Below are 26,172 nucleotides of genomic sequence, written 5' to 3'. Positions count from 1 at the left end.
ACTGCCACCTTGTGTTATGGTTTGGAACTGAAAAAGTCTGAGAAGCTGGGTTTCACATATGCGTCCAGCTACTGCTGTTTTAACAGCAATTTCTTCCCCAGCCACTGCTCCACATGAGAAGTCTCTCCAGTAACGTTTTATGTATAGATATAAAAGAAAGACCTAACTCAGGCTGCAGCAGATGCAAGCCTCCACACTCCCAAGAAACAAAGTTCATTATTTTCCACTAACTTTTTTAGTTTTGCTGAGACAACTGGTGCTGACTGGCGTGGATATTACCTTTTAGGTTTGAGCTGCTATTCCTCCAGCACAAGCAAAAACATCCATTGACAAACACCGCATTGACAAAAAATGTGAGTTTAAGATATTAATCCCTTCCTCAACTTTTTTCTGAAGAAGAAAAATAGAAGATGTCCCTTTCACTTCCTTGAACTATATTTTGAAGACAGGTATTGTTCTCAGAATCTCTTCTGCAAGAGGAAACTAAGGAACCTAGCATGGCTGGGTATGAGCTGAGCAACTATATTCTGTACTAGGAGCACACACTGGGATAGGAGCTCCAGAACAAAAAAGAGGGATGTGAAGTTGTAGATATTTCAGTGGTCTGCAGCCAACCCAATCCTGCTACATCCATGCCTCACAGGAGACATGAAAGCAGTCATCTGTCAAACCTTCCCAAGTCCCATGCTGAGTGTAATGACATCGTGTCTTGCAATTCAGTCCCAAGCCCAGGGGGTTGGATCACAGAAAAATATGTGTTAACAAGTAGAAGAAATAAAACTGTGCAACAGCTCTGGGAAAGGACATTAAATATATGCTGAGTGGAAGATCCATTTTCCCAACAACAACAACAAAAAAAAAAGGAAGACTGCCTTACAATTTGGGTATGGTCATCTAGAAGTAAAAAAAGCTTCTGCTGTCTCTAGTCTGAACAGAGTATCAGAGAACTTCTACAAGTGTGCTATCTTTACACAGTTCAAACTCCTAAATCACCCATCTTCTTTCTCACTGGGCAGTACTATGGAACTGCAAATCATTACTGTATTGTTAACCATTTACCTGACAACAGCATTGAACCTACCTACTTCACTACTGCACTGCTATTACACTGGAAATTTCTGTATTACCTTGTTGCTCACAAATGATCCACTGAAATAGAAACATTACAGTAATTCACAAAAGCTTAGTTCCAGCAATCAGGAGGCATCTTTCTTGCTCTAGCAGATAGTTTCTCCTATCACGTGAGTTGGCAAACAGAGAATATATCAAAGTTGATAAGCCTTCACTGACCAATTTTGACACAAGCTGAAATTCAGTTTACAAAATTTTTTTGTATGTTTCTTTTTTTCCCCATCCACGCAGAAAAAAACAAGACACAAGTCATCTGCCATACTAATGTATTCCATCTTTCAAAAAGAAAGACATGATTTTAATATTACTTAACAATATGTTAAAAAAGTAGCCAGTTAGGCTTCAGTGTTAATACAATTATACACTCTATAACAGATTTGATAGTGTGAGTACTGTTCTTTTTTAAATTTTCTCATTCTGCAAGTATTCTTACACAAGCTGGCTACAAGTCAGGAAGAAAAAAATCAAAACACAAATAGCGTAACTTGTACACTCTTAAACAGTAGATTGTGAAAGAACTGAGGGAATACTTGTCCCATAAGAGCCTCTTTTTCATGAAGTCATGTCAGGAGAATTCTGGAGCAGATGAAAGCACAACTGACTAGGTCCATTCCTTTGTCAGGAGTCAGAATGACAAAACATAGCTAGATGCAGAAGTGACAGGAGCCACTGCAGATGATGCAACCTAGTATTTTGGCCTCCACCCAAGCCTAAGCAATTTAATGTCTCTGAGGCCAAGGCATTCAGAAGGAGCTGGAAAAGAGCTATTGTTCCAACTCCAACAGCATACAGCTACAATCAAGTAAGTCTCACTCACAGACTACAAGCACACAAGCTAACAAATTCAGGTAGAAAGTGGCAATTTTTCAGTCCGCAAGAATTATCAGGCCAAAGGGTTCAGTGCAGATCCACACAGCACTGGGGACAAGGCAAGGCAGCACTGGCTCAAGACCAGATAAGCTCTCAGCACAGCAGGACAGGTAAGTGGAGTTGTCGTTCATTGATTCCTGCAGGGTTCCCTCCCTGTATTTTGTGTCATTTCAATGTGCAGCAAAGGTGGTTTTTTTTAAGCTAAAATTGGACCAGTTGATGGAAAGTCTCTGCCTTGTCTGTCTGGCAGAATCCAAGCAGAATCTGAAAAGAAAAAAAGCAATAAAGTGAAACCAGTATAATTAAAATCAATCCACATGTGTTATACCAGAGAAGCTCTCATTCAGAAAGACAAAACCTCTTAACAAAACCATACATAAAAAAAAAAATCACTTCTCCATCACTCAGATACATAATAAAGCAGTTACTTTTAACACCACTGCATTATCAGAATTAAGTGAAGGAGGTAGCAAAGAATGCTGCACATTCAGCAGCACAGGAGCAAGTTAAAGGTCAGCTAGAAACAGAAATGGCATTGCTGTACTCATCAAAAATTTTGAAAGGGTAAGAATGAGTGGTAGATTGTGTGTAAAGCAGCATCACCAATGGCATGGGACACTGCCACTTCTTAATACAGCAAAGCTACACTGGAGACAAAAAACCTACAGAAAGGAGGTCTCTATAATACAGCAGATAAGTAGCCCATGTGGCTGGAAAAAACACCCCTAGAACAAAAATCCTCTTATTTGCTTGTACTGACCACAGTTTATTGAATAACTCTGGAAAAATACTGCCACATGCAGGCCTTTCAGGGACTGTTAATCTGAAGAACTTTATTGAGGCAAGGTGCAGCTTGGTGAGGCTGCATGACTGCATCAAAGCAGTGCAAACCTCTCTCTGGAAGGTTACACTGCTTCTGTAACAACTGAGAACCAAACAAGGGGGGCAGTCCGAAGGAGCACAAATAAACAGGTACAGTGGAAGACTACAATCAGACTTATTTTTTTCTTTCTGTGCTGGTTAGAAGCAGCATGCAATATTAATCACGATGTCAGGGTGTAATTAAAGTATTCATCTATTATACCACTACAAAACATGAAGAGAAGATGATTAATGTACTGTAAGTGAAAAATATGAATTCAGTCAGCCTGTGCAGCTCACGGCCAGGTAGGGTTACCAGAACAAGCTATGTTACTAGCCTTCCAAGTATTATGCTGGGCATTACCAAATGGTAGAGAATCTAGGTATTAAAGATGCCTTAATGGCATTAAGTAGCTGGTTTTCTCCCCTAAAACAGCACCTATCAGGGCTTTTCAGACACCTTTTCTAAACAGGTATCCATAAAAAACTAGACAGTCACACACACTTCCTAACAGGTGACAGTAAAGGAGTAGAGTCCACCAATTAGTGAACGGATTGCAAACAGCATGTTTTAAAGTGCTAACTCCTCAGTTGGGTAACATTTGACAAATTTATCCCAAAAATTCAACTGCATCTCTACAAATGTAAGACACTGCTTCGTTCATTCTATTGAGAGTAAATAACTGATGAACAGAACTTCTCTATTTACTGCAGATACTGCAAACTGAAAGGAAGGTAAGAATATTCCATAACAAAGGGTTACACTGTATCAACACTAGCAGTACCTAACACATGCCATATTTCACCTGTAAAACCTGAATTTTGATTTTAAAAAAATCCTTTAATTGGCATGACTCAGAAAAATAACTTTTAAGACTAGAGACCATGTACCTGTGACAATTTCATTGTCTTGCACATTGTAACTCCATAAGTAATTAGATATATGCATTATGTAGCAATAATAAGCAGGAGTTGTACTCAGTTCTTTCCAAGACCCAGACACACATAACATCCCAGGCATGTAGGCTATGAAAACGATATGAATTTAGAAAAGAAATCCATACTGAAAGTCCCTTCTTGTAACAAATGGCTTGTGTTGCTTTGGGAAATACTACTGTTGAGTCCTAAATTATTCAATTGCAGGAAACCAAATTATGTGTGCAATTACATTTTTGGCTACCATAATGAAAGGCTCACTAGATGTATTCATGGGGAGCCAGCACAACCAGACACTACTAGAGAACAAATTCAAACAGATTTCAGTATTATGGAAGAACATGTGCTACACTGCTTAAACATGAGCTGTCTCCTCATATTTGAGGAATTTAGAGGTAACTAGTATCACAGAATATTCTGAGTTGGAAGGGCGAGGATCATTTGAGTCCAATTCTCAAGATGATGCACAAATCCCAAAATCAACCAAAAAGTACAGAAGAAAAAACTTTGATGAGCATAGGTTTATATTATTCTTTTACTGTCACTACACTGATGAGATGAACGAGGCTTTGAGCAACTTGTTCTAGTGGAAGGGGTCCTTGCCCATGCCAGGGTGTTGGGACAAGATGGTCTTTAATGCTCCTGCCAATGCAAACCATTCTGTGATTCTAGGATAAGCATCTCCCCTTAAAGTCTGGTGTAAGACACTTCCCCACAGTTATACATCTCTGCTTAATGGACAGTACAGCTTTTGTAAACAAGGAAGAAAACAAAACAATCAAACCTTTCTGAAGTATTGTTTGGAAACTTAAACAGAATCACTTTTTTAAAAATAAAAAGACTAATCAGTATTTGGCCTGTGTGGCTAATAAAAGAAATATTCACACAAACTTTGCTTATAAATAACGGTAATTGAGAATATTCTGAAGGCCTTCATGAGAACATGGGAGTCACATAGACAGTTCTGGCACTTGCTTCTGAATTTGTGCTATTCAGCTGTGAGCTGTGCCCACAGATCACAGCTTTGGTGATTGTTACAGTGTTCAGAATGTCAGCTCTAACAGGATTTGATGTGTTACAACACAGGCTTTTCTGCCAGGTGTTAGTTATTAACTTGGGGCCGGTGTGGTGTTGTTTTTGCCTGCTTTACAACCATGACACATGGAAAGAAGCAACATCAGCATTATGAACAGGGATTACAGCACTTTACCTTTTAAAATACTCCACTTCTCGTTCTGTTTCATCCATTTCCACACTGTCTAGATCAATGTCTTTAGGTAGAAACACATCATCTACAAAGAAAAAAATGATGGCACTATGTTAGATTCCATGGGGAAGGGGGAAGGGGGAAGGAGAGAGGAGGAAGCTGCATTAAAGATGTCTTTGGAGAACTGACTGAACCTCACAGACTATTCATTACTCATATTCACACTGAATTAATATACACTTATAATTAAAAAGACACTTCTTAAAACCCCTATACTAGTATCTCTGCCCAGACTTGAAGGAGTTACACTGGTAAAAAAGATGATTTAACAGTAAATTCACTGATTGCAAGGGCAGCAAAAGGTACCATAACCCTGGAATGCACATAAGAGTAACCAAATCATACAGAGGGCTTGATGAATCAGATAGCTGTTTAAGGCCTGAAATTTTTAGTCTTACTACTAAAAATGTAGCTCTAGAAACATTTTTAAAGCAGTATTTATAAAGAAAAATACTTGGAAACTTCTGGGTTGTAGAGTTGCTGTACTCCCTCTGGGACATGATTATCAGGCTGTGTCTGCAAGAGTTTAAGTCATGCTAGCAACCATTATAATTTATTTTTTAAAAAAAACAAACCCAAATATTTAATGCAATAATGTATGACTTGAATTGTATGGCCTCAACTAGAGCAAAGAAGTCACCATAGAGCCTGTTGGTATATTGTACTATCTCAGCATATGGTTCTCTTTTAGACTTTAAAAAGAAATACATCAGAAACCGCACATTTTTGTAGAAACCAATTTGAACATTTTCCTCTTCAAGTTTTTTTCTCACTGCATATACACTCCAGTCTCATTTCTGAAGCAGCTTTACAATACATTTCATAAACCAGGTGAGACAAAGAAAGTAACCAAACCCTCCAAGTACACACCTGACTACAGAATCCTTGAGATTATGAGAATAGACAATTCATAGTAAAGACACTCAGGGTAGTTTTTAAAAGTTTCATGTGTTTGCTATTCAACTTACTTCTGAGGAAGCAGAAAGCCCTACAAACACAGGGCTTCCCTAACACTCCTAGCTTTCTTCAGCTTTTTTGTAACAAGGAATAGAAATACTCTGCCAGAAGAAATTTCTTTAAGAAACAGAGATCTCACCAAAAGCAGTAATATTTACTGCTTTAACATTTCATTTGAAAACTCAGTTAAAACCCCCTAGCTTTGTTTCCATCTTTTCATGTTCTCTCAATTACCCTAATTTTACTGGTTTTTTTCTCCGTTCAGTTTTTGTGTCTTTGCTAATTGGTACATCAACTCTATATCTTAAAAAACTATAACTACATGAAAAATCATGTATTACAGTATCTTTCTTGTAGCTCTCAAGTCAGAACTACTTAAAGTAAAAATCCAGTCCCAAGTCTACAGAGAACAGCACAATTTTTACTTGACAAATTCAGAAACACGTCCCTGTATTTTATCAGATGTAAACACTAACTTTTGGAAACTGTAAGTATACTTGACTAGGAGGGAAAAAATGGTAGGGGCAGGGAGGAGGATAAGATGCAGGAAGGTACCTGCATTCTCCTACAGTAAACACTCTCTTCCATACTTTCTCTTTCAAATGTCTCCAGTCTTCTCTTTCTGATCCCAATTCTGGAGCTCTGTCTTGCTCCAATCACTGGAGTAAATTCTTCTTTGTAAATTAAAAGAGCCAAAACCCAAACACACCACAACAGAGTATGCACAAGAACTATGGTGTCAGAGAAAATGGTTCCCTACTATATTGCTGCTTGGCTGACATCAAATGGAAACATTAGGCACCAGATAAAAAATGAATATAGTGGGCTGACCCAATCCAAACATGAAATCACTAAAAAAAACCCACTATCATTTCCTGCAACCAGGAACTAGCTTTAGATTTTTGTCACAAAGCTTAACAAAAGTAAGTATTCTGAAACACCAGCAGAAACAAGGCATGAAGATCTCCTGTCTTGCTGTGCTTACCAGTGAGAATGGTAGCAAGAACTGGTGTACATTGAATTCATGCAATGTTACCACTCAGCTACCAGGTGATCCCAGGGGAATGACCAGGTGCTCCAAGCAGACAGATATCCACACCAGAAAGCTGCCATCCCAACTGGTAGTCCCAGTAGGGACCCAGGATGTGCAGGAATAAAGAGGTGCCAGAGAACAGCAGTTTGACTACAGTGCTGACAAAGCCAATGGGCCAGAACTATGTGTGCTTCTCAGCTCTGGTATTAGCTGTTGGATGTGTTCAGGTAAACAAAAAATAAGTTGTAAATAAAATTATTCAAGTGCAACTTGCTTGACTTAACTCAATCTTCTACAATTTTATTATTTCTAAGAAATAAAAATAATTCTGTTGACTGGAATGAGTTAAATGGAGAACACACTTGACTTTATCACCTAATTAACATCCCACTACAACTTTTCACTTTGGCAAATAAATAGTAAATTAGTTTCTGTACTGTTGATGAACTGTTTACCTGTTGATGTAATTAATATAAGACAGGAATTATTTCCTTTCCTATGAAAAAATGCATACTTGAATGACCATTCTTTGACTGAAGAATCCCCTTATTTCCCTTGCCTAAAGAGTAAGACCGACATCATACTGTACTCTTAGTGCTGTATGAGAAACAATCTTGTTTTTAAGAGAATTCAAAATGGATTTCAACATACTATTGAATTAAACAATACATTAATTTTAAGCAAAAAAAAGAAAGCCAGTCTCCTGGAAAGCCTGACAAAAGGCCGTACAAAACCTAGAGCATATTCCTATTCATTTGTTTTTAAAAGCATCCTACACTTCCTTGCTAAAATGCTATCCATCTCTTAATTGTTGCAATTCTGATGACTTGACTTTTCCTGACACCAGTTTTTCAGTTTCTCTGATTGACATTGGCAGGAATGCCTGAAGATAAATATGTCAGACTTCTGGAATTAAATGGTAAGAACAGAATGTAACCCAAGTTCTTCAACTTTCTCATACACTTACCAATGGAATTGTTGACTTTGTCCCCTTTTTTCTTCTTGTTTTTCTTGTTCTTGCCTTTTGGTTGAGGAGAATCTGCAAGTATTAGCTTATTATTTTGCTGCTGTTCACTTGGAGATGGGGATTCACTTGTTACGGGTGCTTTCTCTTCCTTTACATGGTTCAACTGTTTTTTGTTGTTATTGTTTAATTTCTTCTCATCCTTTTTAGGTTCTGCAAGTGTTGGGAGCTCTGCTGCTTTTGCTTTGGATTCTATTTGGTTTCTGGTTTTAGTCTGAATCTCAGCTGCTTTGGGGGGTTCAACAGGCTTCTTCACTTGTTCAACACACTGTTTGTTCATCTGTTTTAGTTTCTGTTTGCTGTTTCCTTCTTTATGTTGATGCATAATATCAAGCAGAAAAGAAAGGGGCTCGTGCTGCTTTACACTGCCCTCTTTCTGATAAAGCAGCTTCGAGTCTCTAGTGCTGACAGGATTGGACAGTTCACAGCCCGTCTCTAGAACTGGCCTCTGCTCTGTGTGATTCACATGCCGTGACAGTGAACCAGCTGAGGTTTCTATCTTTTCTGATTGCTCAAGGGTACCATTCTGAATGTCTTCTGGAGTGTTTGGGACAGGCTCCTTCACCGCCTGGCAGTTCCTAGTGAGCAGCTCTGCCTTGGGACAGTCCTTACTTGTTCTCTCTTTCTTCTTTTTCTTTACAGCCCGCAACTGCTGAAGCTCTTGGAGCCGCTGTAATTCCTGTTTCAGCCTCTCTTCTTCCTCTTCCTCACGCCGCCTCTGCTCCTCAAGCAGCTGGTGATGCTCCCTCTCCCTGGCTTCAGCTTCAAGTCGAGCTTTTTCTTCAAGCTGCAAAGTAACAATAGGTTTATTGAAAGTGACAAATATTTTGGAAATTAGGAGTTTTAGGGATTACTACTTTTCTTTATGAACATTATAAATCCTTGGATGTGAACATATGAACATACTTAAATCTGTAACTCTGCAGAGCAAGCAAATAAGTATACAAAGGCTGCCCTTTAAATATATTACAGTCCTTTCTCTATTCACATTTTCTGTTTCTGTAACTCATTTGACCATTGTTAATGGTCAAGACCAGCAGCTGATCTTTTTTTCCCTGCTGCTACGTCTAACTTCATATCAAAGTCTTCTATACCCACAAAACATTCAGCTTCCTTCTCAAAGACTGTGTGTGTTTCTAAGGTAACTCAAGCTTGCATCAGGTTGTATCATTTATCTGTTCTCTTGCTATGGTAGCAGAGTTGCTCTGTTTCAGAGATCAGGCATGTTAGGAAGAACAATAATTAAAAACATTCTGCACCAAAACATGAAGCAAATAATAGTTACATCAGAAGATGTCAAAAATACTAAGGATGGCAGTTTTCCACTGTCAGCCATTAGTTCATTAGCCAAAACAAAGACATAAGGGATTTTACCAGCCGTTACTGGCAATGCCTAAAACTTTGTTGTGCAGCATCACAACATCTTTAATCTTGCTAATCTTGCATCATTAGCAAAACAAAACAAAGTCATTCAATGAGAACAACCATGACCATTTATTTTCCTGCACATTTAGAGGCGCCTCTATGGCATTATTTTTTCACAGTTACAGCAGTCATTCAAAAAATGGGAATTACTCATGAGAATGATCCTATGGCAATTTTCCACTTCTTCCACTCAAACTGCACTGTATGAGCAAAGTGAATTTTGCTTTGTAATTTTTTTTTTATTCTTTGTAATTTTTTTTTATTTATAAATAATCCACTAAACCCTCAAGATGCTGAATAGTGCTACAACATGAACATAAAGAATTTAACTTGTGAGCATTAGGTCTTCCAAACCCATGGAAGCATTTAAAGAATGCAGAAGTAGTGCCAGAAGAAAATTTACAAACAAGAAAATATTTACAGTGTGGTCACATAACACGCTTACCAAAAATCAAAAATATTCAGCAACCAATTACATTGTGCCTTGAACTTTATACTTATGGCTGATACTTGAATTGCTCTAAGAAAAGGTTTCCTGCCTGTTCCAACTTTAAAAAAAGGGTATTTCCTCTGTTATTCCTTTTTTAATAATTCCTCTATATTATCCTCAGCAAATACTGTTTCCAAAAAATAATTTCACTATTCCACATTGGAGTTTTTTAGAAAGCTTTTTTGCCAATTTTCATTTGAAAGCAACCTGTAATTTTTTCTTCCCTGCCCCCTTCTCTGCAGCTTGCCACTCCAGCTCAGGATAACCCTTTGTGTCATCACATGGCACAGCACTTAACCTTTGTCAATCAGGACAGCAAGGTGCTCAGTGCAATTATTCTAAAAACACCAAACGCAGCTCTTCCTCTCTCATAAAAGCACTGATCTATGTTTCCTGGCTTCCTACAGAGATACTTTATCAAAACCATTATCCCAGTACAGAAATACTGACTTTCTAATTTCCCTCCCTTTTAAATGTCAATGCTACAAAACAACAAAGCTGATAACATTTCTGATACTCAGAAAGAACCTTCTGAAGTGTGGGAAATTCCAATATAAAGCTGACTTGCACCAAAACACATGACAATGGCATTTTCAGGAATCCTCCCAGTCTAGTACATAACTCCTCAGGTAGACCCTAAAGGTAACCCAGTTGTGTAAAAACAAACTGGCAGTGTACCACAAACCACAATTCCAGCATTAGGATAAATCAGTATACAGTGGCATATTTGAGGGGAATGCACAGATTCCAAAGTCTGAGGTCTAGGATAAACATACTTTCATGTCTTACCTTTCTTTGCTTATGCCTGGCTCTCTTGGCTGCACGAGAACTGCTTACAGGTTTGGTTTCAGAGCTGTTTATAAACTGTAGCAAGTCCTCCACCTTTCGATGGTCAACAACACTTTCCCTTTCAGAGATCTGATCTGGTTTCTTCGGCTGCTCCTCTTTCCTTTTAGTCAAACGTAAACGAAGCTTCTCTCGCATCTCTGCATAATTTCTACTGGTTGGTGCAGCTGGAGGCTGAAGGACACACAACAAAAATTTAGTGGGTAAATGGAAACATTTCACTGACTTATTTAATGCTTTGGAGATTTGAAATACCAAAATATTCTCCCTTCAAATAACAGGGGAGGTCCAAACCTGACTATCAAGGCCATTGCTTCTAAGTGAACCTAAAGTGTATTTAACAGGCACCAGACCTGCCAGACTTGGTGCTGGCTTCTGAACTATGTTTTCCAACTGAAAGAACAGCTGGTCTTGAAGAGGATGGCATGAGTAAGAAGACAAAGAAATAACCTTTAAAAGCAGGAAAAAATACTGTGACTTTTATTTCCATATTCTCTTGTGATTGGTATATTGAATTTGAAAATTTCAAAGCAGCAGACGTTTACTCTGTTTTTATTTCCTATGAAATCTGTTTCAGAGGTTGGGTTACACAGGCCTCTGGGCTGTGCCTGTGAAGGGCTGGTTATCCTGCACTGAAGCCTGCCAGCTCACCCTCCAGCAGAATCCCATCAATAACTTAACACTACTGCAAGTGGAATCCTCGCATCATGTTCCATATCTGTGTTTCCAACCACTGTTCCTGCCTCTCAACTCCTCACGGCCCTCCCCTCCTGATGCCTTATCCTCTCTGCTCCTGTACCAGACCTGGAGCCCATCTGTTTGGAGCTGCACTGGTTCAACTCACTAAACCAGCAAAACAAAGCCTATTAACTTAAAAATCCTGTCAACATTCTGCCACTTCAGCAAAATGAATAACTTACTGCGCAGTCAGGTAACTATCAAATACAAATCAAGCATGGACATGCTGGGAACATGCTAGGAGAAATGGGATGCCCTCCCTGGCCCCTTTAAGCTAGCAGGTCAGAGGCTTTTAATTTACTTGAAGAACTAAGATGAAACCAATCTGATCAAATACATGGCAAATAAACTGAGCTTTTACTTCAAATAGGAAAAATGCCAGTGACTCAAATTGTACCAGTAAACTGATTATTAAAACTGGCCATACATAGATTTACAAGTTAAGAAAAAATTAATGTGTTATATTTTAGCTAAGAATCTAGAGTTTTTTCTCTTTTTTCCCTCTTTTTAAAAAAAATCATATTAAAATGAATACTTTGAGGACTGCTATTTTTACAGCTAGCAGACTAGCTCATAAATTGCCATAAAGATTTAAACTAATATCATATATAAAGGGTACTTGTACCCAACCTCATCACATTCATTGTAACTACAGTACTACAGAGGAGCAAATTAATTTTGTAAAGTTATTTAAAGGGCTCAATGCCCCTGTTCGCAGTTTCAGTCAAACATGGCATCTATTATTCAAGTCAGTTGCTTCCTAAATATTTTAGTCATTTTTATTGCTCTTAAAAGCTTTGAGCTGGAAAGGTTTATTTCAATCCTTCATTTCAAAGAGGAAAATTACTTTTTAACTCCTTTTACAACTTCCTGAGTTCCAATGCTATCCCCTAAGATGCAGTCTGATAAATCACATGCAGCCTTATGACGAGCTAGTGACAAAAAAGCAAACAAAAGCAATTTAAAATACAAAAACTTACTCCTCCATGGCCGAAGAACTCACAGTAACAGCAGTCACAGTATTTTCCTTCCTTCTGATTTGTGGAAGTTGAGGTACTGGAGCTATGCTCTGAACAGCTATCTTCATCCTGGCTCTCCTCTCCATCATACTGCTGATGATCGTACGTGTTACTGTTCTCACAGCGATGGCCCTCACAATCAGGATCACTATGTGAAATTAAAAAACAAGTTTATAAAACCCTAATGATAATAAATAAGGTACATAAAACAACAACAATAATTATTATTATTATTTTAAAAAATATATACTTTCCTGTCTCTAACAGAAACAATGGTTCTCAGACTGGGATATCAGCCATCCTAAAGCTTTCATCCACTAACTTGCAAATGGAGACTTTCAAAACCAAGCAATAGGATAAAATGATACACAGGAAAGTGATCTACAAAAAACAAATGTAGTGATGCCCTGAACAAGCAGCCTAGAGAGTGAGTTTTGGAACAGCTCTCCCTGGCTTTAAACAGGTAAAGCATTTCAGAAGTAGTGACTCTAGCTTTTTTAAATGGAGTAGTTTTCAAACTGCTGGCTCTCTCACCACTTGTGACATCAAGAAGGTTTCAAATGCAGTTGCAAATCCCCTGGTTTTAGATATATTTTCAAGCTCTTGACTTAAATAAAAAAATCCAAGGTCAGCTAAAACCTAAAAGTTTCCATTATCCTGTCTGCAACTTGATTTTGAAGAGGAAATACTAGCACATTGCTTCAATGAGCAGGTACATGGCAGTTGATTCCCCCAGAGCTCTGTGTAACTGTGCACACAACATTTCTACTGCCCAGGTCTTCTAAAATCAAGGTGATTTAGCTTCAAAAGAAAGTAGCATTAAAAAAAATCCCCTCTCTTGTCTATCATTAGTATTTCTTTGTTCTTATGTTAGAAAGGTGAAAACAGGCCATAGTCTGCCTTATCTACAGAATATGTACAGATCTTCTTTTTAACCTCACACCCCCTCCCCAGAATGCAATCACTGCCTCTGGGTCTCTCTCAGTTCCTTTTTTTTTTTTTTCCAAACAAAAAATATCATGTTAGCACCTGGAAACAATGATAAAAAGTTGGATTTCTACTGTGTCCATATTCAATTATCTCCCTGCACTGGGTAAGAAAAATTCTTACAAAAACACAATAATTTCTCAAGTATGAAAGAACAGTTACTGATCTTGATATATCATCAGTAAAAGCAGCTGATAACAGAAATAAAGACATTTTTAGAAGTATTTACCAAACTCTACCTAAATCTCACACCATCTTCCAAAAACTTACAGCAGCCAGGAGACTACATTGATACCGTCCATGATCACAGCCCGACAGGTCAGAGAGCTCAGAGCAATGACTCAACTGCTTTTCTGTTATGCCTCCACCCTTCAGACACATCAAAGGGCTGCCACCATTGTCAGCCTGTTATGTACTGTGGTATACAACATTACCAGAAGACAGCTCCACCAAAGTCCTTCCCACCTCCAAGACCTTTGAAAACCTTCAGAAATCACAACATCCTTCCACGCTAAAACCACTGTATAAATGGTAGGAAAGATATCTAAGAAGTCCTAAGTGTAGCCAGGAAAATGTGTCACTACATGGCAGGTTTCAAGACCATGTGTGACCTCTTTATTTTGAGCTAAATTACAGAGTAAGTTTTTACAGCTTTCCATTCCTGCTTGCCATGTAATGCCAAAATGAAAGAAAACAGGTATGTTATACAAGAGGTTTGTGTCTCAGCAGCAGCAATCATTAACCAGTAATTAGAGTAAGAAAGAATAGTTTGACTTGTATATCCCAGGCAGTATTTCTGGAAGTGAGCAAATATTTGTTTTGTTTTCAAGCCTCTAAATTCAGTAATGGGACTTTACAATGGAAATCATATTTGTGAAGTCTCACACCAAGTAACATACTAAATGTCTGCACTTGGTTTCATTTGCTGAACACAAACACAGCTTGCACACTACAACAAGTGGCAAAGGAGAAAAGGTATCAGTATTCTCATTTCCCTTCTATTGCAAAGAAAGAATGGCAAGAATAAAAACAAACTTACCTGCAGACACTTGGTGGGGCACTTACAGAGCTGTCTGTGGTTGAAGTAGGAGGTGCAACTGTGGTAGGACAAAGACCTGAATGAGGATCCACAAATCCAGGGGCTGTTGCAGCAGTTTTGGGGAAAGAAGGAGCAGCAAGGTTTGGAAGATGTGGTGTGGAGGCTGGAGACAGTGCAGCAGGAGACAGTGAAGGAAGGGATGCTAAACTGGTAGGACTATTTCGTGGTGCAACTGGCGCAGAATGTCTATGGTCCTCTTTATTAATATTGTGGAACACTTCACCTAAATTGGTGGAAAAAAAAGAAACCACATACAGTTAAAATAATTAGTAAGTCCCCATAAACTATCCATAAAATAATATGAAGTACTGTATATTCTCAGCTTCTATAAAATCAGCAGTATTTCAACTCATTTCTATTCCCAGTTTCAAACCCTAACATCAAGGTCTTTCTCAAAGTTCTTCAATGCAGAAGTACAGAGACTAACTCAAGAAAAATAACAGCAATTAACAAAAATCATCAAGATGTGTGATATTACTAAATTAAACACTTAGATAAATCCTTACAGTTAGCTACATGTACTTGAGTCAGCTACTGAAGCTGTATGTGAGTTTCAAATCCTTACCTATCGATGAAGGTCTCTTGGATGACACTTTGAACTGGTTGCTGCTTGACTGCACTGTAGTTGCTGTGCAGGAGACAGAAGAAGTGGCAGAAGAGGTTGCCATGACAACTTTATTAGCTTCCATAAAGGCATCCTGGAAATTGTACAGACATTTCTTCTTTGCAGCATTTTTTTTCTCTTTGCTGTCAGTAACTGCTGTTGTTTCATTGCTAGATGTAGTAGGAAGTGCTTCGGGTCTTATTTCTGAGAGTGCTGGTGCTAATATATCACTCCCTTCAAGTGAAACACACAGAGTAATTAAGAATCACATAATTACTGAAGTGTCTACAGGATTTAGAATTACACATGCAATAATTCAGATGCAGACACAGGATATATTGTTAATGTTGGCTTAGTAGGATTAGTGAAGGGAATCCTCCTTTCCCCCTCCATCCTCCCAGATAATGTAGCTGTAACAAAATGTGCTGCGAAGTATCAGAGCAGAATCACAGACCCTGAAGACAGAATTCCAAGAATGTTACTAAATGTGTTAACAAGTAGCAAATGTGCTACAGATATCTTCATCCATTTATAATTGAAATGTTAAATGGACAACATTTTAACATGCTAAATACATAATATCCACTCTCTGAAATCCAGGTAGCCACAACAAAATTGTAAGATGAAACAACATATCTATTTATCAATACAAAATGATAAACCATTTATTTATTTATTTGAAATTCCAGTTAACAGAAACACCTTTGTGATAGACCTCCCAGATGAGTCTGCCACCAACCATCTGCTGGAACAGCTACCCACAACTACATTTGTAAATGAATGAGCCTGTCCTACTGGGGAAGTTTTCTGGATATTTTTAATGCCTTTCTTTTTAAATATCACTACAGTAGCTTGAACAACTTCACAGCAGATGAGTCTGAAAAAGAAAGCCAACGCACAAAACCCCCAAGCCTCCTTTTTTATACATGGCAAATAAAATAAAAAAAGCTTTTTAGTATTTGCTAGGATGTGAATGAAAAGATTTTGCCTTTACTCTCTTTCACTTTAACCATTAGAAATTCCAAATGCTTCCTGGCTTAAATTAATCTTTTTCTTGATTTATGCCTCTTTCTCAATGTGGTTATCTGTGTGCATTATAAGAGTAGGACACAGTGCCTTTTACCAGTGCTCTTACTACCCTGTAGAAATAAGGCAGGCTTTTGTGGAGAAGTCTAGAAGTTATTCATTTTTCCTTTACAATACTAAACTTGTGAAGAAAAACATAACTCTAAAATGACCATAGGTGAAAACCAGCACATTCCTTGCCTTGCCTTTAGCATCTTCTCCCCAGTAGATAAGAATTTATTTTTCAATTTTCTGCCCAACTGGAGTAGAAGTGGCAGCAAATCTGCCAGAATCCCATCTTATAAAACCATGGTGATAAAACCCACTATTCCTGAGAAGAAACATAAAACATAAGGCTTTTAGCTAGTCAGTGTGAAGTAGTAACAAACCCTCACCAGGAATTGTGTCAGGCAAAAATGTAGCAGGATTCCAGTTCTTGTCATTCATCACCTCTGAACCCCAAAGACTTATAAATTTAGAGCTATTCCAATCTGGAGTGCTCCCAAAACAGCTTGGATAAATATGATCTTGGAGAGATGCATTGAATACTTGATGCTTGTTTGTGTGATTCTGAACTGGAGCTGGTGGTAATGCCTACAAAAAAACCAAAGAGTATTTTCCCCATTAATATTCTGTTTGCTTGCACAGTCACTCCAACAGCAATATTCAAATCATAGTGTTTTAATTGGGAAAAGCATTATCAAAACCACAACGGACACAGTTTCCCAGAAAGATAAAAAGGCTGATTTGCTGATAATTATAATGCATAGATTACACAGATTGTATGTACACGTATATATTTTACACTCACAAAGCACTGCTTTTAGAATCAACTAACTGATGAACACAAAATACCCAAATCTCAAAAAATAGTCGTGTAAATATATAATTAAAACCAGTATTTATATGAATTTAGAACTTGCTTAGAACTTTCAAGGCACAAGCTGCCTAAACAAATCTTCCCTGACAATGATTACCACAGAAGACAACTGGGGAAAAGGGATTACAAACACTTCTGCATTGAAAATAAAGGCAAGAGAAAAAGAAATAAAACACATAAAATGAAAGTTAATTGTTTTCTTCCTTTATTTTCAAGTATTAAGTGGTTCCTAACTTAAAATTAGCAAGCAAGGAATACACTCTTTCCTTTTAAGAACCAAGGCGGGGGGGGGGGGGGGGGGGGGGAGGAAAAACAAAGAAAAAAGGAAAAAACCCCACATATTTTCTCATTCTATAGAGACAAGTTGGTTGGGTTCACCCCATTTCTTCTGGCTGAAATTGTTTACAAACATTCTAAAATGACCTTTCTTCCAGAGACCTCATGCAACATAAACATTATATTCAAATACTGCCACCTTTAAAAATGCCAAGGAAAAGCAGGTTTTTTCTCTTTTTATACTAGATTTGATGCAAATTAAAAGCTATGCAGAACTAGATATAGATATTATAGATAAAGATATTAAAAAATATCAGTTGAGTCCAAAGACATTTCAGACATGAAACTCATGGCCAAACAAACTACTTAAATACCTAGAGTCCCTTTTTTATAAAGAAGTATTTTCATTATCTGCCTAATGGTGAACATGGGAGAGGCTGGAATAACCTGCACTGAAGAAAATTCAAATACATGGGTGCAAAGAAATACTTAACATGGTTTCAAAAGAACAGCCATGGGTTGTTGCTGGCACATTGCAGCTACGGAACAGAGGTAAGGAAGGGACACCCGAGACAGGGAAACCCAAAGTGGATGCTAACAAGGACAAAAAGAGCAAGTAAGAGTAATCTTGGTGAATTATTCTACTCTCCTTGCAACCTTGACCACTGGATCAGACCAGGAGAGGACAAAGATGCACCTAATGACAGAGGCTTTTTTGCCCCTCTCAGCAGCACTCACAGTTCAGCTGCTTTAAACTTATGGGAAACAACATCCCCATTAATAGGAATGCTTGGGTTTGACTCATATTTCTGAAAAGCTGTCACTTGGTCCCAATTCTTGTTCCACATCTTTCTCTTGTTTATTATTTACGAGTTTAAGGTCAAAAGAATTTTGCAGAACCTGCAGAAACACAAGTTCTCTTGAAGGACAAAAAACCCCTTACAAATATAAAGCAAGACTCCTATGTCTCTGTTCGCTCAAAAAAACCCAACAAATCCCAACCAAAAAAAAAGAATTCACAAAAAATGTAACTACAAATGTCAGAATATTATTGCCAAAGCAGAATTCTAAATTTTTCTGATACATTTGAAATGAAAACTTAATTAGTTCTCTTACACTGACTGAAGACCCATCGCTGCTTCCACCGTGCAAGACTGATTTGACTCAACATGCTTTCTAATCCCAGTGAAGACATTATCAGCCTTCCTGATGAAAAACTACCCTCAGCCATTCTGTACAACCTTCTAGCAGTTCTGAATCTCAGTCCCTGCCCCTCAGGACTCCTTGCAAAAGAAATATTACAAGCAAACCACAATTTGGAGCAACTTTTCATTGTTTCACTGATACTCAGTCATGCTGGTTTATAGTGTTGTTTTATTTTTCCTGGGATGGGGATGCATCCATCTCCTTGGTCAGGCTTACCTTATTGTGTGTGAAGGGAGAAGCAGTGTACAAGGTGGGATGGATAAGTGGACGAGGCAGATGAGGAATTGTATGCAATGGTATATGTCCATGGATGTGAGGATAAAGATGAAGTGCAGGATGTGCAGGTTTTTCAGGATTCATAAACTGGTGCCCAGCAGGCAGGCGTCCAGTTGCAAGTGCAGAGACTGTTAGTCCTGAGGCTTCTTGTTTGCAAACGTGACATTCACAAGCATTTGGACCTTGGTCAGCCTATAAAAAACCCCAACAAAACCCATTAAAATTTCAATCTATTCAACGGACATAAAATCTTAGTAACCAGTAGTACTATTTAATTTTGCATACATCAATTAATATTTTCAGAGCATCCATACAATTTTTTTCTAGTACCAATAGAAAAGTCCCATAGTGAAGCAAAAGCACTAGTGAAGAACCTTTTTCTTACTTAAAGGAATACCCTAAAAACCGAGATTTCATACCATATAGAGATTTAATGTCCACTATGAGTGACAACAAGCAAAATACTGATACAAACCTTGACCGTATTCGATCATTACTAGGCAAAAACCCCAGTATAAACAGAAACAACCTAATGGGATTAATATTTTTCACAATTTTCCAAGCATATGTAAAAAATGGGTGTAAGAAGTAGTGGTAAGAGTTGATTAGCTGATAAAATTGGAAGCAGTCCTCAGCTGCATTCGGCAGAGCACAAACAGCATGTCAAGGGAGGCAATCTCTCCACTCTGCTCAGCACTGGTGACACCAGCGCTCCGTTCGAGGCTCCCCAGTATGAGAGACACGGACACACTGCTGTCAGACCAGGGAAGGACCACAAAGATGGGAGCATCTGTCAAGGAGTGAACGAGAGCACTCATGAATGGAACGTTCAGCCTCAAGAGAGGAGGCTCAGTGGGATCTTACCAGTGTCTGTTCCCTGACTGGGTGGGGAAGGGAAGAACAGAGAGGACAGCACCAGACTCCTCTCAGTGGCATCCCACAAAAGGATCAGAGGCAATGGACACAGACTGAAATACAGGAAATTGCACTCAAACCACTCATTTGTGACAGTGGCTGAACACTGGAGCATAACACCTACAGCAGTTCTAGAGCCTCCACTCATAGTGGTACTCAAAACCCAACTGGACACCGTGCTGACCAACTCTCTTTAGATGATCTTGCTTTGACCAGGAAGGCTGGTCTGGATTATCTTGTACTGATCTCAAGGTATCAACAGCCTCTGCTGTCTCACAACAACGTCACAAGTTCTCAAGTCACAAGACTTTAGAAGAAAAGCAGACCAGGAAAGAGCAGCTCCATTTCCCTTTCAGCTCATTACTTTTTGCAGCCACTGTCACCTGACATTTCACTGGTACATAATTTTACCAGAAGCAATACCAAGAATACTTCCCAATTTCTCCTTTTTCCACCAATGTGGCAGTTCACATTTTTCCAAAAATGTAACATTAAGATTAGCTTTCTAGAGAAGAACTGACAGGGGATGCTCTTCTTAAATATCCCTTCTTCTCAGAAAAAAAGTAACTCATCATTATCACTTAAAGGCATTATAGCCTTTGACACAAGATATATTTTAACAAATAACAGATTTCATAAACCAAATACAACTGTATTAATTTCATGTATAAAGAAAACAAAAAAACCCCTTCACCTTTATAATAAAAAAATCAGTACTATCCAGAAATTAGCACTAATCTACTAACAAATGAAAATGGAAAAAATATTTCAAACAAACTGAAGAGACTCAAAACCCAATTCTGACAAACTGAGTACTGAAAAGAAATCCAAGAGAAATAGAGGTACTGAGTAAATTTGCAAAACCAAGAGATAATGCCAAAAAATCTCAAATTCACATGACATGTACAAGTGAAACTGATCACTTCAATACCACACTACCCTATTCAGCTCTGATCAGAACTGGACTGAAAGAAGAAAGTCATTAAGAGTTCCTCAGAATCATTCTGAAAATACTTATTCCTCCAAGAAAATAAAAAGGACAAATCCATCTTTTTATCTTACATTTTAGTTTGCTTCCCTAAGGCAAGCAGACTTACATAATCTAATTTGATTTTCCACAACAAATACTGAATCTCTTCACCAGTTTCAAACTAGTCTGACAGAGGTCTCACCCCATGTAATTTTTATGGCATAGGTTAGCAATACATAGAAGAAACCCTCTATGTACTTGCTGAACGAAAATGAGTTTAATACTCTTAATACTTCCAGTGGAAGGTCTTAAAACATCCTAACCAGAGGAGAACATCTGCTGGGAGATGATTATTGTCTAAGCTCTCAAAGGTGCACCAATATGGACTCTCTCATGCAATAAGAAGAAATAAAAGTGACAGTCTCTCTCAAAGCAGTGAGCCTGTGTTGTAGCTGCAGGGTAACTTAGATTGAAATCCTCATGGTTACAGAGACAAATCCATTGGATCCTTTGCTTTGGTGCTCAGCTGTTAAACCAAACACTGCTACTTGCAGAGCAGATAGTCCAGGTACGGCTCTCTTGATGGTCTGATGACCTTACAGTCAAGAGCTTCATAATCTCAAACCATTAAAAACAAACAAACAAACCAAACATCCCAAGACCCATGCTGTTAAGTCATGCAACTGATTTAAATACATGGGGTTTACACAGGGAAAGGCAATCCTCAAATACAATAAGAAAGAAATATGTGTTAACTAAGTACCCATAACATCCACCCCCCACCCTAATTAATTTCAAATAATGTAACACTAATATTTAGCAAAGACAGGTTGATCTTCCAAACAGAAACGCTTGTTAGTTTATGTTTCTCATTAATGCAGGTAGGAATAATTTTTCTTTTCCTGAAGCAACTTCTAATATAACTAACATATTTGAGGTTTTGACTAAAAGATTATTTGACACGACAATGTAACAATTAGTTATTTTAGGTGTTGTACTTACCTACTGACAACTTAAAATATTAAGTTAAAAAATTAATTGATGATGTAAATGTCATCTCATTCAACAGCCACATTTCAGAAATTAATCTAAGACTACAAGATGCTTTTAGACGACTGTACCTGCTGACTGGGGTAAGAAGGTGGTGGACTATCCATTTTTGTTTCATCTTTCCTTAATGCCCTTTTTCCCAGAGACATTTCCTCCTTTTGAGTCCCTGGTGGTTCACCACTACTCTCCCCATCTGCTTCTTCATCATCTGCTTCTGAGGAACTGCTGCTAGTACTGCTCACCTGAGGAGACTGGACAACATTAACATGGGGACATGAATAAGGACAAGCATTTCTCCAGTGAGCACATCCAAAAACCAGAACAAACTACAACACTGCAAATGCTGTACCTCATCTTTCAAAGCCATGTTTTCGCCGCCGCCGTTTAGCTCGCTGTGGATTCCATTCATGTTGGCTACAACCTCTGCATCGTCGTAATTATTCAGTGGGTAGATATCAGCAAATTTTGCTGATAATGGTGCAACATCATCATCATCACTACCACTGAGGGGAAAAGAGGCTTAGATAAATCCCAGTGCTCAGTTATAGTGAAAGCAGCTAGAATACCAAGATGAAATAAAGTTGAGGGCATCCCTTGTAAAAACTTCCAATTAGGAGTCAATGGATGGTCTTCCAAGTTGTTCAACTGAATTTACTTTTTCAAGCAAGTAAAATCAAACAACGTGCCACATAATCCTACTCAGTGTAGCAGTCACATGCCTGAACGACAGACTCAATTGAAAATAAGATTCTCTACTGATTTTGGGTAAAATATTTTTCAAACACTGTTTTCTGACCAAAAATCTGTGGAATTAATAATTCCAGGATATTGATGAAAAAGCCTAAAGCCAATGGCTACCTTCATAGAAATTGCTAAGTGGAAAAACCCACAACATAAAATTTGAGTTTTTTCACACGTTAAATGTCACACCAGTAAAAAGGGAACACTGAACACAACACAGTAGCTTTTAAATTTCTCAACAGCCATTAGTTCATAGACAACCCCACATCTGCATTCTTTTCAGAATCTGCTCTAAAATACTTAGTGGATTTTTTTTTTGCCTAACAGTTAGATAGTAAAAGGACATGCACATTTAATTACTCACTCCAGGGAAGTGTTGCAGAGATCAGTTAGTTCATGTTGCTACAATAATCCAGAGCTCATAAAAGAGCTCTTAAACTGTGCACTTTTATCTTGTTGCATTCCATAAAATACTGAGCCAAAATTTAATTACATGATGGCACCATTAGGCATATTTCAAATGTGCAACAAAGAAACAAAACACAGCAGACAATATGAGACATAAAATGGCACTTCCCCAAGGAGCAGTGGTATTACCCTAAAAATAGGCTTCTTACAGTAAATAATATTTGGATTCAACTGAACTAGCTTCTGAAGAGACAGAGCAATTTTTGGCATTGCAGCACCAAAATTAGTGAGAGCTTACAGAAACTGCAAAGTACACATTTAAGAACACATAGCTGTTTTCAAGTGCTCCCCGAATGGGTTCAGAAACTACAGCTCTGTAATGAAATACTAAACCATTGGTGTTAGTAGATAAATGCTTAGGGGAAATGGAACTTAGCAACTGACGGTCACCAGAAACATCCCACAGGTCTGCACTGTCCTCGCTCATCACAGCGTATGAGCACGGAACACTGTGGCAAATTCCCCTGCCTGCACCTACAGCAGGTACTTCATTATTTCAGTGCTCCCACCATGCAAGTAACTCAAATTGGGGTTTTGAAGTATTGCTTTAGAATAGCACATAACAGAGGAGACTCCTGGTTAGCTGTATCCATACTGAGTACAAAAGCCAGCCCACCAAGAGCTTTAATTCTCTGGAATCACAAAGGGGTGGAAGTCCTCCATTAGACTAATGTGTAAAGACTTTGACTGGAGTGTAAGAAATTGGCTGGCAGATACTTCTGATAGGGACAAAAATTTATGGTGCAAGCCATATTAACACAGGTTCAACAATCCAAAATGCCATCTAATAAAGGCTTTTTTTGGAACTAAAGCAATTCATGTGAAATGACGATCCTTCAAAGAAAGGAATGCCAATTCCCTTGCTCAGTTTAGGAAAATCAGACATTTTAAGACAATGCTCCAAAGTAGATCAATATCTGATGTCCCTGTAATTGCAAAGAAAGCACACACTACAAAAACTTCAAGCAGAAGTTTCAGAAATCTCACAGCATCTTTTTATATATATATATATATATATATATATATATATATCTATGTTTGCCCAACATACAGCTGGAGTAGTGGCCAGCTGAATACAGTACCTTACTAAATAATTTTCTGAGGCAAAAGTAGCATTACATAATGATAGCCTGCCAATGTCATTTGCCTGATGAAGCTCAATTCACTATAAAAATTTAAAACAGAAAAAGGAACTTACAAAGTTGGTGCAGAACCATTATCTGCGAGGATGAGTCTGGGATGCTGCTGAATTGTGATAGGTGAGCTGGAACCAGATCCTGAACTCGCTGAAGACATACTGGGTGGGCGGATCTCAGATAAATAATCCGGAGCAGAATCAATTTGTAGTGGTAACTGGTTAATGTGGATATCATCCGTTATGGGAGAATCCATGATGCCACACGTTAAAATGTGTGAAAGGCTGCAGTCATCACAAGTACATCTGTTCAAGAATTAAATTACAGATTTTTATGATCTTGTTTAACTAGCATTTATTTAAAGTAACCACACTCTTTGTTCCAATAATGTATTTCTTTTTTCCTTGAACAGGAAAGTAATGATTTATTATGATTTCATACTAAAAACATCAGCTCACCTTCTTCTATAATTACAGTTGGGACAGTCAGGCATGCTCAAACGTGATGACAGCATGTGTCTCATTGTGTCTGTGAAGTTGTTCTCCCCAGATAGTGCTTTCTTGTTATTAAGCTGAAGTAAATGGTAAAAGCAGTGTTTTAGTAGCGCAAGTTTTCCCGTTAAAAATTCAATGGCACATAATGACAAGTTACATAATCAAAAAAGGTTCTTTGGGCAAAATAATTTAAAAGCAGAATAATTCAGAATAATCCCACGAAGATGGTGTTTTGATCACAAAAAGGAAGTTCCAAGTTACAAATGACAAACATTTGGCATCAATACTCTTCAAATAAAGTCTGTCTCTACTATGAAATAGGAAAGTGGACAAGTCCGTCTCCTTGACTCATTCATGTGTACATCTTGCACTGTATTTCTGCTGATGCATCCTGAACTTTAGCAGTTTGTGTCTTGTTTCATGATATGTACAAAAGGACACTGCTGACAAATGGGGAAAGCAAACTGACTCTTAACTTGTGAATGAAAAAAAATTCAGGACTAATTTGGTAGCTACAATGGTACGGAGTCAAGAGTAGCAGCCCAAAACAGGACTTGACTGCATTAGTGAAAAAATACAATTCAAATAATCTCCACCTGGCAGAGGCCTAATCCTGAAAGCACCTAATTTCATTAGATACCTACAAGCCTTAGGTTAAACAAGGATGTGCCTAAGCTCCCACTTCTATAGATGTCCAGACCTGATCCTTACCTAAGCAGCCATGGTCTTACAGCTCACTTAAGGCCAATTAGGATCAAGGAAAAAGAGGATTCTTCCTCAAGACCTCTGAGGAGACCTGTACACCAGATGTTCTGAATACATGGTTAACACAGGCTTATGTTCCTTATAGGAAAAAGTACTTACTGCTGACTGCTTTGAGACATTGCCAATTTAAGCTTAAACTTAAGTTTATTAAAATGTACTATCATACTCTCTCTGGCTCATGACTAGCGTTTCTTTCTGCATACTGGTACAGGAACGGAGAGGTTCTCCATCCAGAGTTGGCTCTATCCGAAGCCCACTGTACTCTTATGGAAAGCATGATGCACACTTGAACACTTCTAGGCTGCAGAAGAGAGTACTGAGTCTTAAACAGCAGTTTTAGACTAAAGTAGAAATTTTTACTGGCCCCTCTCTGGTTACAGCTTAAAAAAAGGAACACAGTTCTGCTCAGCCCTTTCCCCAAAAAATAACTGCAGGAGCTATCTCCAGAGTTCCAACAGGTGGAATCACCTGCCCTGACACTGAGACTCATACTCCTCCACACACAGAGGCATTTGTTCAACTCTTAAGCACAGTATTGCCTACCATGTATGTCAAGACAGCTCCACACTCAATGTATTGGCTGTTTTGGATCCCACTCTAAGGCAACAAAAATTCCACTTTTTTTCAAAGATTTTAAACACCT

General features: G+C 38.2%; 1 protein-coding gene across 2 annotated transcripts in view; it reads right to left on the bottom strand.

Moving 5' to 3' along the window:
- Positions 1 to 1,400: 1,400 nt before the first annotated feature.
- Positions 1,401 to 26,172, bottom strand: part of FAM193A (family with sequence similarity 193 member A) — a 77,770-nt gene continuing 52,998 nt past the window's right edge. For both annotated transcript variants that reach the window (XM_038134207.1, XM_038134206.1), the window contains 13 exons: positions 24,729 to 24,841; positions 24,333 to 24,575; positions 22,275 to 22,428; positions 21,997 to 22,176; positions 18,931 to 19,182; positions 16,748 to 16,946; positions 15,249 to 15,521; positions 14,624 to 14,906; positions 12,559 to 12,745; positions 10,784 to 11,014; positions 8,023 to 8,866; positions 5,009 to 5,090; positions 1,401 to 2,265 (listed from right to left, as the gene is read on the bottom strand). In XM_038134207.1, the coding sequence (XP_037990135.1) occupies positions 2,172 to 2,265; positions 5,009 to 5,090; positions 8,023 to 8,866; positions 10,784 to 11,014; positions 12,559 to 12,745; positions 14,624 to 14,906; positions 15,249 to 15,521; positions 16,748 to 16,946; positions 18,931 to 19,182; positions 21,997 to 22,176; positions 22,275 to 22,428; positions 24,333 to 24,575; positions 24,729 to 24,841 (3,135 nt within the window). In that variant the 3' untranslated portion in view covers positions 1,401 to 2,171. The remainder of the gene's footprint in view (positions 2,266 to 5,008; positions 5,091 to 8,022; positions 8,867 to 10,783; positions 11,015 to 12,558; positions 12,746 to 14,623; positions 14,907 to 15,248; positions 15,522 to 16,747; positions 16,947 to 18,930; positions 19,183 to 21,996; positions 22,177 to 22,274; positions 22,429 to 24,332; positions 24,576 to 24,728; positions 24,842 to 26,172) is intronic.

Source organism: Motacilla alba, chromosome 4 (assembly GCF_015832195.1).
Source record: "Motacilla alba alba isolate MOTALB_02 chromosome 4, Motacilla_alba_V1.0_pri, whole genome shotgun sequence".
NCBI classification, from domain to species: domain Eukaryota; kingdom Metazoa; phylum Chordata; class Aves; order Passeriformes; family Motacillidae; genus Motacilla; species Motacilla alba.
This window is presented reverse-complemented; position numbering and strand designations above follow the sequence as displayed.